Source organism: Diaphorina citri, unplaced genomic scaffold, assembly GCF_000475195.1.
Source record: "Diaphorina citri unplaced genomic scaffold, Diaci psyllid genome assembly version 1.1 scaffold409, whole genome shotgun sequence".
Lineage (NCBI taxonomy): Eukaryota > Metazoa > Arthropoda > Insecta > Hemiptera > Psyllidae > Diaphorina > Diaphorina citri.
In genome coordinates this window covers 83,601-100,997 of record NW_007377844.1, presented here as the reverse complement: position 1 = coordinate 100,997, position 17,397 = coordinate 83,601, and the positions used below count along the sequence as shown (strand labels likewise).

Below are 17,397 nucleotides of genomic sequence, written 5' to 3'. Positions count from 1 at the left end.
TGGTCAAGACGCTCGCCTGGTAATCAGGAGGGAGTGAGTTCGATCCCGGCCGAGGCATGGAATTTTATCCTCATTTATATGAGAATTTGACCACATAATAATGGAGCTCTACGGGTTAGGTGGTAGAGAACGCCTCATGCGTTAACCTCGCCTAGTGATTACTTACCCTAGTCCTAAAATGGTTCCCTACAAATGAGATTATTTTTCATGGTAGCCTGGAAATTTTCTCAACTATGCAATGTGCTAAACACAAAAGGTAAACTTTTAAAAGCATCCTTTTAGGTAAGTTTTTTTAATATAATTTTTAAACTAAGATTTTTGTCCACACTTACTTTGTATCCCAGTTGGCATCTGTAGCTACTATCTTCCACGTACTGTTCCCGGACTCTGATGGTGTTAGTCTCTCTACTGTCAAATAGGATTTCTCATGGAACAAATTGTTCCGCGGATGTCCCGCGATCTGAAAACAAGGAAGTGACGAGATAAAGATGAAGAATCAGCTGACACGTTTCGTTCTTTTTTAACTTCATCGGCATAGCTAGTGGGGCCTGAAGCTGTACGGCCATTTCGGCCATCATTCGGAAGCTGTACGGCCATTTCGACTTCCAAAAGGTATACAAATCAAAACTAGATTTTTGTCTATCGTACCACAAAACATGTTTTTTAAGTTATTTAAAGATTTCAAAGGATAAATACCAATAAATCGCAATAACCCATGTAAGGTTGCCAGTCTAGTTAGCTTGGAGGGTAGCGCGTCTGCCTGGTAAGCGCTAGGTCGCGTATTTGATTCCCACTCGGGGCTGATTTTATAAACAAATATGGTTCGTTCTCGGAATATCTGGCTTTCTCCTATCCTGTCTTCCTTCTCTCTTCACTTTCGGAACGATAAGACCTTAGCAGTTACAGTTCACTCTATCGAAGACCTCGAAACAAAGGTTGGATTTATGTACTTACAAATTTCACGGAGACCTTATCATTGACTAGAACAGTGGGCGGGGGTTGTTTGATACAATCACCAAACTTCCTGTTGTAAGGCGGACTATCGTAGAATACATTAGGTAGAAGGGATAGCACTTTGCTTTTGATGTTCTCTGGAACTACACTGCTGTTCTCGAGAGGTTTTGTGCCCTGAAACAGGAATAGGAGATAACCTAGGTCAATTTAAAGGGAAGTTTTTTTTTTTTTTTAACTTGGTCCGTTTAGAATTTTAGATGCATAAAGAGTAAAAAAAAAAGAGGTAGGAAGGAAGAGAGAGAGAGAGAGAGATAGAGAGACATGGAAGCAGATTTTTTTTTTCTTTTGACTTGGTGACTGGTGTACCTAGTATTTTCTTTTCGGAAACTGAGAAAATCTCCCCTCTTCTGAGGCTCTCTCCCTCTATTTTGAAGAGACAAAGTTTCAGTTCGCAAAATTTAGAATTTACCAAAGAGCTTACCGCCAAATGCTGGGCCATTTTCAGGTACTGACTGATGTAGATGGTAAGGGTATGAGGTCCGTAGATGGTAGAGGCACCTTCGTATCTTTGAATCTGAAAGCCAAAAGAATTGATATAGTTGGACCAATAGGCGAGAAAAGGATGGGCTACTGACTGATGTAGATGGTAAGGGTATGAGGTCCGTAGATGGTAGAGGCACCTTCGTATCTTTGAATCTGAAAGCCAAAAGAATTGAAATAGTTGGACCAATAGGCGAGAAAAGGATGGGAATAAAATACTGAAAATACCGCTAGAAAAGGTTATTTTCTATTCTTTTTGTGGACTTTCAAAAAGCTTTTGACAGTATTTATCCGTTTTACCACTCAAGATCAAGAACAATCAAAAGAACTACATGAAGTAGTCATGAATTAAATTAGAATCCCTCTATTCCAATTGAATAACGAATCGAACAGTTAGAAGAAAATCAAAAACAAATTTAAATAAGGAAGTGGTGCAAGGCAAGGTTCTGGTATTCCTCCAATATTCTACGACATTTTGGTACAGGTAGGTACCTAGCTATGATATACCAGTTAAGTAATACCTAATTAAATAGTTGGAAAAAGATTTTTATAGTCGAAAAAACCTACCTGATATTCCTCAGGAGTAGTAACATAGTCTGCATAGGTGTTGGCCAATCCCGCAATGATGACATCAGACTCCATCAGTAGTCCCAGTTCATCTTGTAGGGCTCTCCTTAGTCTTCTTCCAGCCATGGTGGTTAATTCTCCCGGTACTCCTACCAGAACTAGATGGCCTATACGTACCAGTTGGGTACTCACTGTGTTGGGCTGCCATTGATGGGGGACGTTCATCTGGGGGGGAAGTATAAAAGTGACATCAGCAGGAGTATAACGGGATTTACCTGTCTATTCCTTGATTATACGAACTGTCCCTGGTGTTTAACTCTTAACACGAGTCTAATTACTGTTAGGTGTAAAAACCTGGGACTTACCAGTCCAGTAGCCAGAAGGATAGGCTTGGGTTTCTGACAGGCTATCAGGTCAGAAGTAGGCGTAGCTAGGATGTTGGTGACCACATTCCACAGAGGATTATCCGGATTTGTGGTGCCCTGTTTGAATGTGAATGCTCCTGGTCCGTCTGTGGTGCCGGCTGCAAAGCTGTAGCCCATTGCCGGTAAACAACCTCGGACCTGGAATTACAACACAAAATATGATTAGGACATGTGGATTCGATTCCTGCCCGAAACACACTTTATCCTAAACATTTATGGTTTGTTCTCGGAAGTCCTCTTTCTATGCTGTCCTACTTCAGAAGTTCCAGTTCTTTTTTAAAGAGAATGTATGAGCATTTATAACTAGGTATATGCTTAATAAATGTAGAATAAAATGGTTTTCCTGATGTTAAAGGCAATACTTTTTGAGGTGGAAAATAGGTCCAAAAAACTTTATCCTAAACATTTATGGTTTGTTCTCGGAAGTCCTCTTTCTATGCTGTCCTCTTTCAGTAGTTCCAGTTCCCTCTACCATTTTCTAAAGATAAAAAATGTGTGAGCACTTATAAATAAATGCTTAATAAAGGCAACACTTTTTTGAAAATAGGTCCAAAACTCCCGTTATTTTATTATTCTTTTCTCTCGAGTGAAGTTTCTACATTAATCAACCAAGATTCTACAATGTAGTCAGTGTTTACATACCTGTGTTACATTACCACTAACAGGATCTCTATACTCAGCAGTTTCCTCGGGTACTTTGATATATCGATGTATATAGTCCAGTTTACCTACTACCTCCTCTTGACGATTTTCAAACAGCTCCTGAAACGATACAAAATCTGCATTAGGACGTACAAATTTTCCATGATCTAGTCCAGTGGTTCCCAACTGGTGGTCCGCGAAGCCGTCCAATATATATTTTTTTTTCTTACTCCTGTAAATTCTCGGTTTTCTGTAGAAGATGTGCCAGAAGACATCCAGGAGGAGCTGGTTGAGCTTCAAAATGATAGCGAAGTGGTCCGCGAAGTGATCCTGATTTTCGGAAGTGGTCCGCCAGCCAAGGGTTATTGGGAACCCCTGATCTAGTCATAAACGAAGATAATCATGATGATGGTTTTGCTGTGATCTGCAACCAGCCACAGACTGACAGCCGCTTTATTTGAACATATTTAAATAGGTAAATGTTTCTCTCATGACGAGATAAATTAATCACAGTTAGAATGAATTTAAGTATCTCTTTGTAGAGATCAAATGGTTCAGTGAACAACAGAAATTACTCTGAAAAAGTGCCCTCATTTGAAAGGTATTTTACTTGTGTTAAAGCATACTTGCATTAATGCTTGTCACAAATGTTGTTCTTTATTGAATACAGCTAAACATTATTGACTTAGCGGGACGATCTGCAACCAGCCACAGACTGACAGCCGCTTTATTTGAACATATTTAAATAGGTAAATGTTTCTCTCATGACGAGATAAATTAATCAGAGTTAGAATGAATTTATCTCTTTGTAGAGATCAAATGGTTCAGTGAACAGCAGAAATTACTCTGAAAAAGTGCCCTCATTTGAAAGGTATTTTACTTGTGTTAAGCATACTTGCATAAATGCTTGTCACAAATGTTGTTCTTTATTGAATAGGTACAGCTAAACTTTATTGACTTGGCGGGACGGAACACTGCAACGCTCCTTAATAAATTTTATGACGTGACTTGGAGTCGAACCACCAACCTCCATTGCCAAGGTCCACTACACCACTGAGTTTAGTTTTTCTTTTTTGTGACTAAGATTTTAAATTAATTAATTTACCAGGGCTTTCCTATACATGCGCTCAGCTATAAGCCGCGTACTCTCAAACATATCACGACCAGGGCCGGACGCAACACAGTAATCTCCTTGCTTGGGACACGCACTGGTGTCTATATCACAATCCACGCCTGTCAGGAGACACTTGGGACCTTTGATGTTGGGGGATACATCACCCAGGTTGGTAGACGCAAAGGCTGCTACGAATTTACCCTGGAAACAAGAGAATTTTTTATTCTTAATCATTTTCCTCGAACGTCAGACCCCCGTTCAGTATGTTCTTCCCGGTGCCGAAGTGTCGGATCCTGTATTGTCCTTCAGGATATGCCTCTGTGATCCTCCACTTAATCTCTACCTCTCCTGTACCTAGCAGTACTGACTTTCTGTGCCATAGGAATCTGGAACAGTGGGGAATTAATAAAACATTACTAGAATAAGTAGAACCTTATAATGATTATGATAGCAGAAATAAGAACTGAGGAAATAAAGTTTGATCAAGGGTGGGGTTGATGCCTATGGCATTCTCCACCATGGTAGGTAGAGACTATTTTCATAGTGTATAATAATTTGATTGTTTGAACCGGTTTTATTGGTTTTTATTAGAATTACTGTTCCTCCTTTCTAAAAGTAGCCTACAGATCAATTTGTAACGTTTGTAAATCTGTAAATCAAGTTGCGACATAATCATCAATAATATTGTAAAACCATTTAAAATAGAAAGTACCAGCGGCGATAGTACTTTGAAAGCACCAGTTCCAAATGGATCATTTATGTTAAGCAACGGTGAGCGTGGTAGGTATCCGGATAGGTGACTTTACAATTACCCACCACATCATGCACTTACCTAATTATCAGATAGCAGAGACTTCCCAGTCTTAGGCAACAGTATAAATAAGGTACCTATAGGGGTGACTTTATTGGACAACAGCGTGCTGGCTTTTCCTGGCCTCTTAATTCAATACGATAAGAAAAAACGTGTGATGTTCATATCAGATTTTTTGAGATTAAATGTATCATGCATAGGAAAGTAACAAGAGGTAAGGAGTTAGCTTACATGTTCACCTTGCCAATTAGTTGCCCGGGGTTCATTTTCTGTTCCATCAATATACAAGCGAGTCCTACATTATCACTGGAGACTAGGCGGTTGGTATTGTTCATAGAGGTAGGATGTAAGAATCCCCTGATTATTTTGGCATCTACATTTCTACATATTAGGTAACTACATAGAAGCAATGCAAAACAACTTACTGCCGGGAAATGTAAACCAAAACAAAGGCAAAATTCTTCTTCACATGTTTTACAGCAAAGAAGATGAGATCACATATATATCACTATTGATACGGTATCAGTCACACTACATTATCAATGGTCCGTGATCAAGTTACAAATCACCAACCAAAATTACGTAATTCAAAAGGTATATCCACAAGATATAAAGCAACAAATTGTTGAAAAAACACAAATAAAAGAGCACAAATTAAACGGATCCCGGTAGTTAAAATACAAATAACAAGCAGGGCCCGTCCCTCCGGGAATTATTTAGCCCGTAGTTTATTCGATCAGTACCTATGTACCTACCTAATTTGTTTAATATTCAGTTTTTAGGATAAAATCCGCACCGGGGGGAAGTCGAACCTGGGACCTAGCGTTTACAAGGCAAACCTTGGGCTACCTTCCAAGCTAACTAAGCTGGCGAAAATGTATAAAAGCCTGTATGTTCTTAGCAGTTAAGAGCTATATGGCTCTTTAAGTGCTAAGAATCTGGAACAGTGGGAAATTAATAAAACATTACTAGAATAAGTAGAACCTGCTGGGGGACGTTAAACAGGGAGTAGACCAGCTTAGTCTGGCTAAGGGGCCGAGTTTACCATCCTGAATTTCCCTTGCTAAAGAAATACCAAAGGTTCAGTGCGAAGGGCATCCACTCGTAAAATTTGAAGCCAAAACTAAATGTCAGCCCAAAACAATCATCATAGTTAGGGCTGATTGAGAGGTTGACGAAAAACGCCGACCCCGTCTGTACACGGGAAAAGGCGATGAAAAAGTAGAACCTGCATCGGTTGTGTAGTGGTCAAGACGCTCGCATGGTAAACAGGAGGGCGTGGGTTCGATCCCAGTCGAGGCATGGAATTTTATCCTCATTTATTTGAGACATAACCACATAATAATGGAGCTCTACGGGTTAGATGGTAGAGAACGCCTCATGCGTTAACCTCGCCTAGTGATTACTTACCCTAGTCCTAAAATGGTTCCCTACAAATGAGATTATTTTTTTATGGTAGCCTGGAAACTATGCAATGTGCTAAACACAAAAGGTAAACTTTTAAAAGCATCCTTTTAGGTAAGTTTTTTTAATATAATTTTTAAACTAAGATTTTTGTCCACACTTACTTTGTATCCCAGTTGGCATCTGTAGCTACTATCTTCCACGTACTGTTCCCGGACTCTGATGGTGTTAGTCTCTCTACTGTCAAATAGGATTTCTCATGGAACAAATTGTTCCGCGGATGTCCCGCGATCTGAAAACAAGGAAGTGACGAGATAAAGATGAAGAATTAGCTGACACGTTTCGTTCTTTTTTAACTTCATCAGCATAGCTAGTGGGGCCTGATCATTCGGAAGCTGTCCGGCCATTTCGACTTCCAAAAGGTATACAAATCAAAACTAGATTTTTGTCTATCGTACCACAAAACATGTTTTTTTCGCGGATGTCCCGCGATCTGAAAACAAGGAAGTGACGAGATAAAGATGAAGAATCAGCTGACACGTTTCGTTCTTTTTTAACTTCATCAGCATAGCTAGTGGGGCCTGATCATTCACAAGAAGAGACGTGGTGCCTCCCTGGCTTCTACGAATAAGCCCAGGGCAAACTTTGTTGTAAACAAATTAGGTAAGTTCGTTCTCCGACCAGCTGGCTTTCTCCTATCATGTCCTTCTTTCTTCGATTTCAGAAATATAAATCACAGTTTCCACTATTAAACCTATAAAAAATGCCCATGTCTTCAAATGTCTTACCGCATTCGTTCTTCCTCAGGGTTCTGCAGATAAGCAGTGGGACTCCTGTTAATATTAGCATCCATTAGTTCTCCCTTACTCACGAGATTCCCGACATAGAGGTCAACATAAGAGTTCCGGAACCCAGTCACTCGATTGGGCTTCCGGCACCCTATTCATGTCTTACCGCATTCGTTCTTCCTCAGGGTTCTGCAGATAAGCAGTGGGACTCCTGTTAATATTAGCATCCACTAGTTCTCCCTTACTCACGAGATTCCCGACATAGAGGTCAATATCAGAGTTCCGGAACCCAGTCACTCGATTGGGCTTCCGGCACTCTATTCATGTCTTACCGCATTCGTTCTTCCTCAGGGTTCTGCAGATAGGCAGTGGGACTCCTGTTAATATTAGCATCCAGTAGTTCTCCCTTACTCACGAACAGTCTGCCTTCCTGAAGATTGTTATGGGCGCGACTTATACTCTGTGGGGAAGAAACGAGATGGTTAAATTTACTTACTTACTGTCGGGTTCCGACAGGCCGCGAGATGGATTGACGGTATTACCAAATGGTTCAACATCCAGAAAGCAAAAGTAAAGACAGAGAGCTGGATTCTGGATTGAACTCGCCCAGAATCGAGAACTCTGGAGAAGGTTCATGGAAGAAGATGGTTCCATAACCAAAGCATTTTTTTTTATTGATTTCCACCCACTAAAAACCTTTCTCCCCGAGAATAAACCAACACATTTGGAACCTTTTACAACACGAAATTCCAGAATCCTATTATTATTAGAAACATTTTCAAAAAGCAATGCAAATTTTGCTAATCTTGAAATAAAAGTGTTGGTAAAATAACAAATGAATTAATCACTGATAAGAAATATAAAGTCTAGATAACCTTTTCCTAAAATACCTAGAACAGAAAGTGATAGACAACGACCTATGTATGAACTTTTACCTAATGGGCATTAATCAGAGTTTTAGAAAAGAAATGATTCAATCTATAGAATAACTGAACCCGATTTTCATGTGTGAGTGAGAGAGAAACAATTGATAATAAGTTGATAACAGACTCTTGCGTGGAAGGTAACCACTTAAACAGACAAGGTTCGCTCTCGGAGCGGCTGGCTTTCTCCTATCCTGTCTTCCTTCTGGCTTCGCTTTCAGGGTGATAAGACCTCAGCAGTTACAGGTCCCTCCATCAAACCTCTTGAAAAAAAAAATCTACAGTGTACTTACCAGGGCTATACCTCGCACCATAGCGTTAAACGTATCAGGCACGAAACCCAGGGAGTTCAAATCAAATAGAAAGTCCATCAGGAACCCACCAGGGGCGGAATGAGTGTGGGTACCACTCACTAGAACATTGTCCTCTGAGTAGAACTCTCCTAAACCGTACTTGCGATCTAGAAGCTGCAATACCTGAAAGTACAAGGAATAAAGGGGTACGGTTGGCCCAGAGGTAACGCGCTTGCTTTGCATACAAAAGATCCTGGGTTCGATATCACAAAAAAAGGGCCGTTCACGAGGGGGTCTCATTTGCCAGAAGCTAAAAAAAAAAAAAAAAAAAAAAAAAAAAAAAGACATGAATAACGAGTAACCAAGGAAGGGCTCTTTGTGAGGGTTGAGGCTTTTAACGGCCCCAAACGTTCTTCTGTCGACTTACAACCATTGAGTCAGCCTTTTTTTTTCTTTTTTTTTTTCAAGTTCCTTTGTTCCCGTAAGTTTACATTTTTCTCAATCATGATTGGGTTACCCAGTAATGTTCAGAAACACAACTAGCTCTGCACCAATCACGTTACTTGAAATCGTTCAAACAACTTACGGCAATGGAGGCGATTAAAAAAAAAAAAAACAGAAAACTGTGAAATAACTTCTAGGATAATACGTGCTACTGGCTATTTCGGCGTGCACTCAGCCTGGTGCTGAGGGAAATTTAGGAGCTGGTTGAAATATCTGCGAAAATGATTTTCTCTTTTTTTCCCCCCAAGAGGGTTTGATGCGAAAATCCGTCTTTATTTTACTTTTTATTACCTTCACGTAAAGGGAACCTATACAAGGTAATGTAATGAGAAAGTATTGCAATCGGTCCAAATTTTTTTCAAGAGGTTTGACAGAGGGAACTGTAACTGCCAATGCTAAGGTCTTATCGTCCCGAAATCGAAGAGAGAAGGAAGACAGGATAGGAGAAAGACAGCCGTTCCGAGAACGAACCTTATCTGGGTACCTACTTACCTAACGGAGTACATGTAGGTCTACCCCCTTTCTTATCAGATAACATCAGATCATAACCCCTCTGTTATCAGATAACATTTCCTATTAGATAACATTTCCTACCAGTTAACCCCTTCCTTATCAGATAACATCAGATCATAACCCCCCTGTTATCAGATAACCCCTTTCTTATCATTTCTAATTACCTACATGTACTTATTAGGTCTACCCCCTTTCTTATCAGATAACATCAGATCATAACCCCTCTGTTATCAGATAACATTTCCTATTAGATAACATTTCCTACCAGTTAACCCCTTCCTTATCAGATAACATCAGATCATAACCCCCCTGTTATCAGATAACCCCTTTCTTATCATTTCTAATTACCTACATGTACTTATTAGGTCTACCCCCTTTCTTATCAGATAACATCAGATCATAACCCCTCTGTTATCAGATAACATTTCCTATTAGATAACATTTCCTACCAGTTAACCCCTTCCTTATCAGATAACATCAGATCATAGCCTACCTCAAGCAAAAACCCTTAACACCTAACCTCAAGTTTTTGGATAAGGAATTAGACTGGGAAATTTTCTCATATGGAAAATCCCTCGTTGGTACTTCAGCTAAAATTTTCCACGCACAAGATTTCCCCCATGGTACATCAATATTAATGAAGCCGCTCTTAAACTGAGAGATAATTACGTTTGAAAGCTCTACAGTCTCCAACGAAGTCAAAATCGGGTGGTATACAGGTTGGCTCTTGATTAAGCTGTATTTGGGAACGTCCACCGTCACTAGAGTGACCCCAAACCCTAAGAATTGAGTACTTCTTGTCTAATTACGAAGTAATAAAAAAATAAAAAGAACTTCTGACGCTTGATTACGTTCGCCAAGACTTCAAGGAACAGATCTGTGCTATTTTTGTCTGATTTTTTTCTCCCCCCGCCTTTCCAGAAGCTTTCAAAGTTGGCGTCACTAGAGTGACCTAAAAAAAAGTTTGAACTTAAAAATTTCTGTACCATCAAGTTTGTACCATCAAGTTTGAACTTAAAAATTTCTGAAAGTATTTTAATTATCAAATCGGTCTTTTCATATGTTATGTAGAATATGATTGTCTGTAAAATGGTACTAATAATACCCAATTAATAATTTTATTATTATTATTTTATTTCTTTTTATCTGAGATCTGAGATTGAAAAGAAATCTGATGCAGGTTTTACTCACAAATAATGGCCAATGGACAACTACAAGGTGAAATAAATGTCCCCTAGTAGGTACAAGGAAAAAAAACTGAACTGAAAAGTTTCATGTACCTACCTACATAATTACCTACATGTACTTATTTTCAGTTTACAACAAGAAAACTATGTTCAAATTCTAGATAATGGAATAGCACAATTCTCACTCATCAAATTATTCTGAAATATTAAATAGTACTAAACACTAAGTACTTCTTCTTAAAGGTTTAATTAATGATAATTAGTTAACTTCTTTAAAATACAAATAAATAAATTGGACTGAAAACAATACTTTTCTCCTATGGTTATCGGGATCGCTTATTAACTGGTAAACTCATAGGATGAATTATGAGCGCAGTAAAAATGTCTATTTACGAACAAGAAAATTTGTCAGCCAAAAATAAACCACAGATAAGCTTAGCGTAAGCTCACTACCAGAACACTATATTGAAGGTCCAATCACTCTAATGAATGAGAGAGGCACTCTACTGATAAATTACTGATTTAACACTCCTCACGCCCCTCCTACATTAGGAATAAGTATTAGGATTCCAGTGTCAGAGCCTAAGTACCCAAGTAGCATTGAATAGATGATATGGACCTAAAGTAGTGGTGTAGGTCCAGTGTTCGGCCATGGGTCAATGGTAGTCATGAGATAATGGTTTAGTCCGTTAATTTGTAGTCATCTGATTACTCACTGAGAATCAATCAACCATCCAATTTATCGATGAGAAAGAAATTTTGATAGAACCTCAATATAACAAAATTCAAGGGAAAAGCTGTTTTAAGGTTGGATGGCAATGATTGAAGAAGATTTTTTTTTTTCCCGACTTTTTCACTATCAGTCAGTGTGGTTTGGCCGGCATTGAACCAACGACCGCCTGCTTAACAAGCAAGTTCATTCACTTTTTAAGCTCCAAAACGTTGGTATCAACTAAAGATACACCGCGATCTCGTAGTTTATGACAGATAGACCTACCCCATTAAGAAATAACAGTAATGGAAAAAAAAAAAACTTTCTTTCTTAAGCTGTGTCCACACATAGTCGACGCCGTCGATCGACGAAGTTAATCGTTGTCGAGGCTGTGTACGGTTTCAGTCGACGGCTTCGGCTATGTGTGGACACACCTTAAGGAAGAAACCACGTTGATTTGGGATCATCTCTATTCAACACACATGTATTGTATTGATCACTAGGTCAAATGATTTCATAGGTATTTCTAGTTCGGAATTTCGAATCAGTCGAATTTCTAAGAACAAAAGAGAAAGTTAATAAACAAGAGATACTGGATGACACTCAAATCACCCAATGAAACATTAGTATGTGACACTGTCCATGTCCATGCTCAACACACCCGTAGCTCAGTGGATGACATTAGACTTGTACGCTGGAGGTCCCGAGTTGAATTACCAACAGAACAGAGTCGAAGTTTTTTTTTTTTTTTTTCTAAATCCCCTTCAGGAGGGTTTTTGACTTTGTTTTTGAATTTTGGAGGTACACCCCGTGGGGACAGTGCGTCACCTAATTCTCAAGTAGCCCATCAATAGGGTGTGGTGTAAAAAATTTTTTTTTTTTTTTTTTTTTTTTTTTTACAGAGTACCTACCTAGTGAGAGAAAAGGTACCTACATATATATATTTATTTTTTTTTTTGTTTACGACCAAACAAACTGATGCATTTCGGTATTATTATTTCTACATAATTACAACAGCTATGATACATTCTATAGGTACATTTACACAACCAACAAAAACGCTGTAAAATACTGTGAATATTAAACACCTATTATGTAATAATTAATACATAATACAAACATAAAATGTAACCGATACATACTAAACTTTATCAAATTCTGATTTCCCTACTTCTCCTCTACTGAGGTCTTTAGAGCTCAAAGTTTGTTTAAAGACGTAAACAGCCAGATGACCTTATGTTTATGTTACAGTCGGAATTAAAATTCATCTTTTGGTCATTAAACCAAACGTGCTTGCCTTGACCATATACCTTAGGTACCTAGGTAGTAGGTACCATATCTTAGATACCTAGGTACCATATCTTAGATACCTAGGTACCATATCTTGGATACCTAACTACCTAGGTACACTCATAGTAGGTACCTACATTCGTATTAATATAGCATCAATTTATTGGGTAGTAGGTAGGTAGCTACCAGCTATTGATTCTCTATTATTGATGGTATTGGTGTAGAGCTGTAGAGATATGTGTTAGAGTGAGTGAATTACTCAGTCAATGAGTCAGATCTCTTTTTTTTTTATTTTTAAGATGAGTGTTTCACCGCCGTCTTTATTTTTTTTTTCACAAAAAAAAAAAAAAAAAAAAAAAAAAAAAATGTTGGGAATCAAACCTACGTTTTATCAGTTTATATTGAATTTGTTCAATGAGAGATCAGCTTAATTGGCGCTCAGCGGAAATGATGAAAAGATAAAAAGGTATAGAATAAAGAATTGCTATCGCTGCTGACAAAGATATAAAAAAATAATATTGCTATCACTGACAGTAGGAAAAAGTCCAGACATGCTGACAGTGACAATGTTACTGATAACAGAGATATTATCACACAATACTGACAGAGGTCAGGACTGATAGCGGCTTAAAAAAAAATGTTTGGGTGGCATTCTGGCATTGTCCTATACATTCGGCCCGAGCTCTCCCTCCTCGAGTTTTATTTGTTTTTCTCGTTTATTGTAGGCCAGACTCAGAAGATTTGGAGCATCCACCCTCCCCCCTCAAAAAATGAGTCTTTTTTTTAGATCAACGTCTACACTACTACCAGTTCCAACACCTGTGTATAGAACTCAGTAGCAGCAATAACTGACGCGTTATTACCCTTTTTTATCGCCCGTCTTTCACACCCATTCTTAGCCATGTAACAGCTGCTACATTAGACTTTACGGTCTGTGTCGTAGCATGCCCAAATCCCATCCCGTAGTATGGCTATCATCAGATGGACGAGAAGTGACAAAACTTCCCATTTAGATGCTGAGTCAACACGAGAACACCAGAAAGTAATTAATCCGTTGACATACGTACTTGGAAACTAAATACGACTACAAACGCTAGGTCACGGGTTCGATTCCCGCCCCGGGCTTATTTTATGCTGAACGGATAATGTTCGTTCCCGGACGGCTGGCTTTAGCCCCAAAATGTAATTGAACAGTATTTTCCCAACTATCTCTATCAAGCAATCCCCAGTTCTACCGTATCATACGAGGCAACACAATTGAACAGCACCTTATAGTCCACACAATGGCAAGCATACAGGGTGAACAGTCAGGATTATCAGGCATACTAAGGCGAGTGTGGAACTGGGAAGGTAGGTAGGTACCTAGTTATAGTTGTCTATGCCAATCCATGAAAAGCATGGATGATGGAAATTAGTACCCTACATGCCTTACACTCGAATTTAGACCACGCTACGCCACTACTTGTAGGAACGTACCTACTTACCTAACGGAGTACATGTAGGTCTACCCCCTTACTTATCAGATAACATCAGATCATAACCCCTCTGTTATCAGATAACCCCTTTCTTATCAGATAACAGATTCTTACTGTTACAACAAGTTTCAGTGAAAAATTACTTACCCGTCTATAACAGCAACAACAATTTGTAATTTTCCAGCTTATTTAAGTAATTTAAATCAAATTTAATCATTTAACTTCAAACAGAATGATAGATGATAGTGTTCCTTGATAAAGAATACAATACAATAATGAAAAACTTCAAAAATTCGATGTTTTCAATTTCGTCACTAGAGTGACCGTCACTAGCGTGACCAACTTTGGTCAACAATAGCATGAGAACAAAGGGTGATAGCGGGAAACGAAAAAAACAGTTTTATCCGGAACGATGTTTTCTATAACTTCTGAAAAAATCCGGTAGATAGCGCTAATGGTAACGATCCTATATTAAAAATTGTACCTTTTCGCCACTAGACGGACAGGTTTCGTGGACAGATAAGAACAAAAAAATACCGGTAGAAATATTAAACATATAAAAAAATACTTATAGCCAGATAAAAGCCAAGGACATAACGGATATTTTCAAATCAAAAAATACTCCTAATTTCGAACGTATCATGGAATTATTCAATGCCAAAAAAGGGTCTATCTTCTGAAGAAGCCTTCAGTTGAAAAAGGCTCGTGTTTCAAAGGCCGTAACTCTGAAAATAATTATCAAAATCGATAAAAAATTATTGGAGAAGACCAATAAAATAGTTTTCTTTCATCCCATATAGAAAAAAAGTCGATTGGATAAAATTTAATTTTGTGATTTTTCAAAGATTTTGCGTGGACGTTCCCATACCTCTTTACACTTACAAAGTTACAAAAGTCAGCACTGTAATTATACTTACAAAGGGTACGTCAGCAGATGGTCCGGTCACATCAGCTCTCCCCACTCCTAGCTGAAGAGATTCTGCTGATCTGATGAGCAGGATGCTGATTGAAATGTAGACTAGACTGGGCAATATCAGCTGCATGACTGAAAACAAAACAGAAAACTGTGAAATAACTTCTAGGATAATACGTGCTACTGGCTATTTCGGAGTGCACTCAGCCTGGTGCTGAGGGAAAATAGGAGCTGGTTGAAATATCTGCGAAAATTATTTTCTTTTTTCCCCCCAAGAGGGTTAATGCGAAAATCCGTCTTTTTTTACTTTTTATTACCTTCACGTAAAGGGAACCTATACAAGGTAATGTAATGAGTAATGAGAAAGTATTGCAATCGGTCCAAATTTTTTTCAAGAGGTTTGACAGAGGGAACTGTAACTGCTATTGCTAAGGTCTTATCGTTCTGAAATCTAAGATAGGAGGAGGACAGGACAGGAGAAAGTCAGTCGTTCCGAGAACGAATCTTATCTGTTTAGGATAAAATCCGCACCGGGGGGAAGTCGAACCTGGGACCTAGCGTTTACAAGGCAAACCTTGGGCTACCTTCCAAGCTAACTAAGGTGGCGAAAATGTATAAAAGCCTGTATGTTCTTAGCAGTTAAGAGCTATATGGCTCTTTAAGTGCTATGAAGACAGGGAAGAAAAAGAATCCCCTGATTATTTTGGCATCTACATTTCTACATATTAGGTAACTACATAGAAGCAATGCAAAACAACTTACTGCCGGGAAATAAAAAACCAAAACAAAGGCAAAATTCTTCTTCACATGTTTTACAGCAAAGATGATGAGATCACATATCACTATTGATACGGTATCAGTCACACTACATTAGCAATGGTCCGTGATCAAGTTACAAATCACCAAACAAAATTACGTAATTCAAAAGGTATATCCACAAGAAATAAAGCAACAAATTGTAAAAAAAAAAAAAAAAAAAAAAAAAAAAAAAAAAAAAAAACAAATAAAAGAGCACAAATTAAACGGATCCCGGTAGTTAAAATACAAATAAAAATAAAAGGAAAATGTGAAATTATAATTAACGAACTCACAAATAAACTAAGAGAGAAACAACTAAACGGAAATAATTAAAATACAGATGAAAACAAGAGAAAAAATAATTAAAAATTAATCAACGAAAGTTTCCAACTTATTGCCAAAAGAGAACACACAATCTGCTATTATTGTTTTCTAAGTGTAATGGAGCAGAGGACTGTAGATTCTAAATAAAAGAAAAACTTAAAGGTTGGGTTTGAATGTAAATGTTTGAAAATGCAAATTAAGAAAAAATTAGAGAAATGCGGGATAAAATGGAGCTCCTAAGCCACTAAATCCATGAGGCCACCACTGCGAAAACATTGCAGTATTTACAATGGTATTGTTGCTGTTTTTCGTCATGTAGAACCTGGAGCGCCGAGTGGCTGACACAGTGGCCAGCTGCCGTCACCCCCAGTAAACAGAGCCGTTGCAGAGCCCTTAACTTCCGCCGGATGTGGTTCTAATAGTACTCAATTTTGCAACTGGTGCATATATTTCAAGAAAATTGAATGATTCATTAGTTTGCACAAAACCTCTTACCACTAACCTAGTTTGAATTTTTCATCTCCCTCTCCCTCTTCATTATCTTTGTAAGTATAAACCCACTTTGAATCTAAAATCTTTTGATTATCAGGTTTCGAAACTACATACCAAGTTCCATTGTCTTCAATTGACTCGATTTCTCTATCCATAGCTTTCTTCCACATATTTTACGATACCCATCCTCTTCTTCACAGTGTACCTCTTGCACTGCTTCTTTCATGGTACTTTCTCAGAAAGTACATCAGGGTCTTCTGAATCATATTCAATATCAGCACCAATACCAATGCTTCCGATATTCAATCAGATCTTTTGCCAGTGAAAATCTAAACTCCATGAAGAAGTCTTGTATGTGTTTTATGGGTGTCCCCCTCCCGAGCACGAAGTGCGAGTTTTACGATACCCATCCTCTTCTTCACAGTTAACCTTGACGAGTGATATCTTACAGAGATACAGAGCTATAGAACTTTTTTGGGCCGCCAAAGCTGTAAACTACACGATAATAAGGAGAGAAGCGCTTAGACACCCGATGCTGTTCAGTACCACTTATTTGAGCGAAAGAGGATTGTCAACGTTAACGTTTTTGATTATTGAAACAAAATACGAACTGATCGCTAGCGATGACATGCGCCTCGCGTTAGCCAACACAATTAAACCACCCATATCACAATTGATAAAGGACATGCAAAAATCTCATTGAACATCAGGGTCTTCTGAATCATATT

The 17,397-nt window shown here is 38.4% G+C and overlaps 2 protein-coding genes across 2 annotated transcripts in view; both read right to left on the bottom strand.

Annotated features, from left to right (window-relative positions):
- The window catches only part of LOC103508550 (neutral ceramidase-like), a 45,253-nt gene extending 34,052 nt beyond the window's left edge, over positions 1–11,201 (bottom strand). Inside the window, exons 1-2 of the mRNA XM_008473105.3 lie at positions 10,976–11,201; positions 5,479–5,584 (exon numbers count right to left, since the gene is read on the bottom strand). The gene's annotated coding sequence lies outside the window, so the exon portion shown is untranslated. The remainder of the gene's footprint in view (positions 1–5,478; positions 5,585–10,975) is intronic.
- The window catches only part of LOC103508561 (neutral ceramidase-like), an 18,038-nt gene extending 2,038 nt beyond the window's left edge, over positions 1–16,000 (bottom strand). The window contains 14 exon segments of the mRNA XM_026823131.1: positions 329–460; positions 955–1,128; positions 1,436–1,528; positions 2,062–2,286; positions 2,427–2,624; positions 3,129–3,248; positions 4,234–4,443; positions 5,293–5,449; positions 6,622–6,749; positions 6,896–6,950; positions 7,578–7,705; positions 8,462–8,692; positions 15,060–15,187; positions 15,818–16,000. Of these exon segments, the coding sequence (XP_026678932.1) occupies positions 329–460; positions 955–1,128; positions 1,436–1,528; positions 2,062–2,286; positions 2,427–2,624; positions 3,129–3,248; positions 4,234–4,443; positions 5,293–5,449; positions 6,622–6,749; positions 6,896–6,950; positions 7,578–7,705; positions 8,462–8,692; positions 15,060–15,185 (1,977 nt within the window). The 5' untranslated portion in view covers positions 15,186–15,187; positions 15,818–16,000.
- Positions 16,001–17,397: the final 1,397 nt, after the last annotated feature.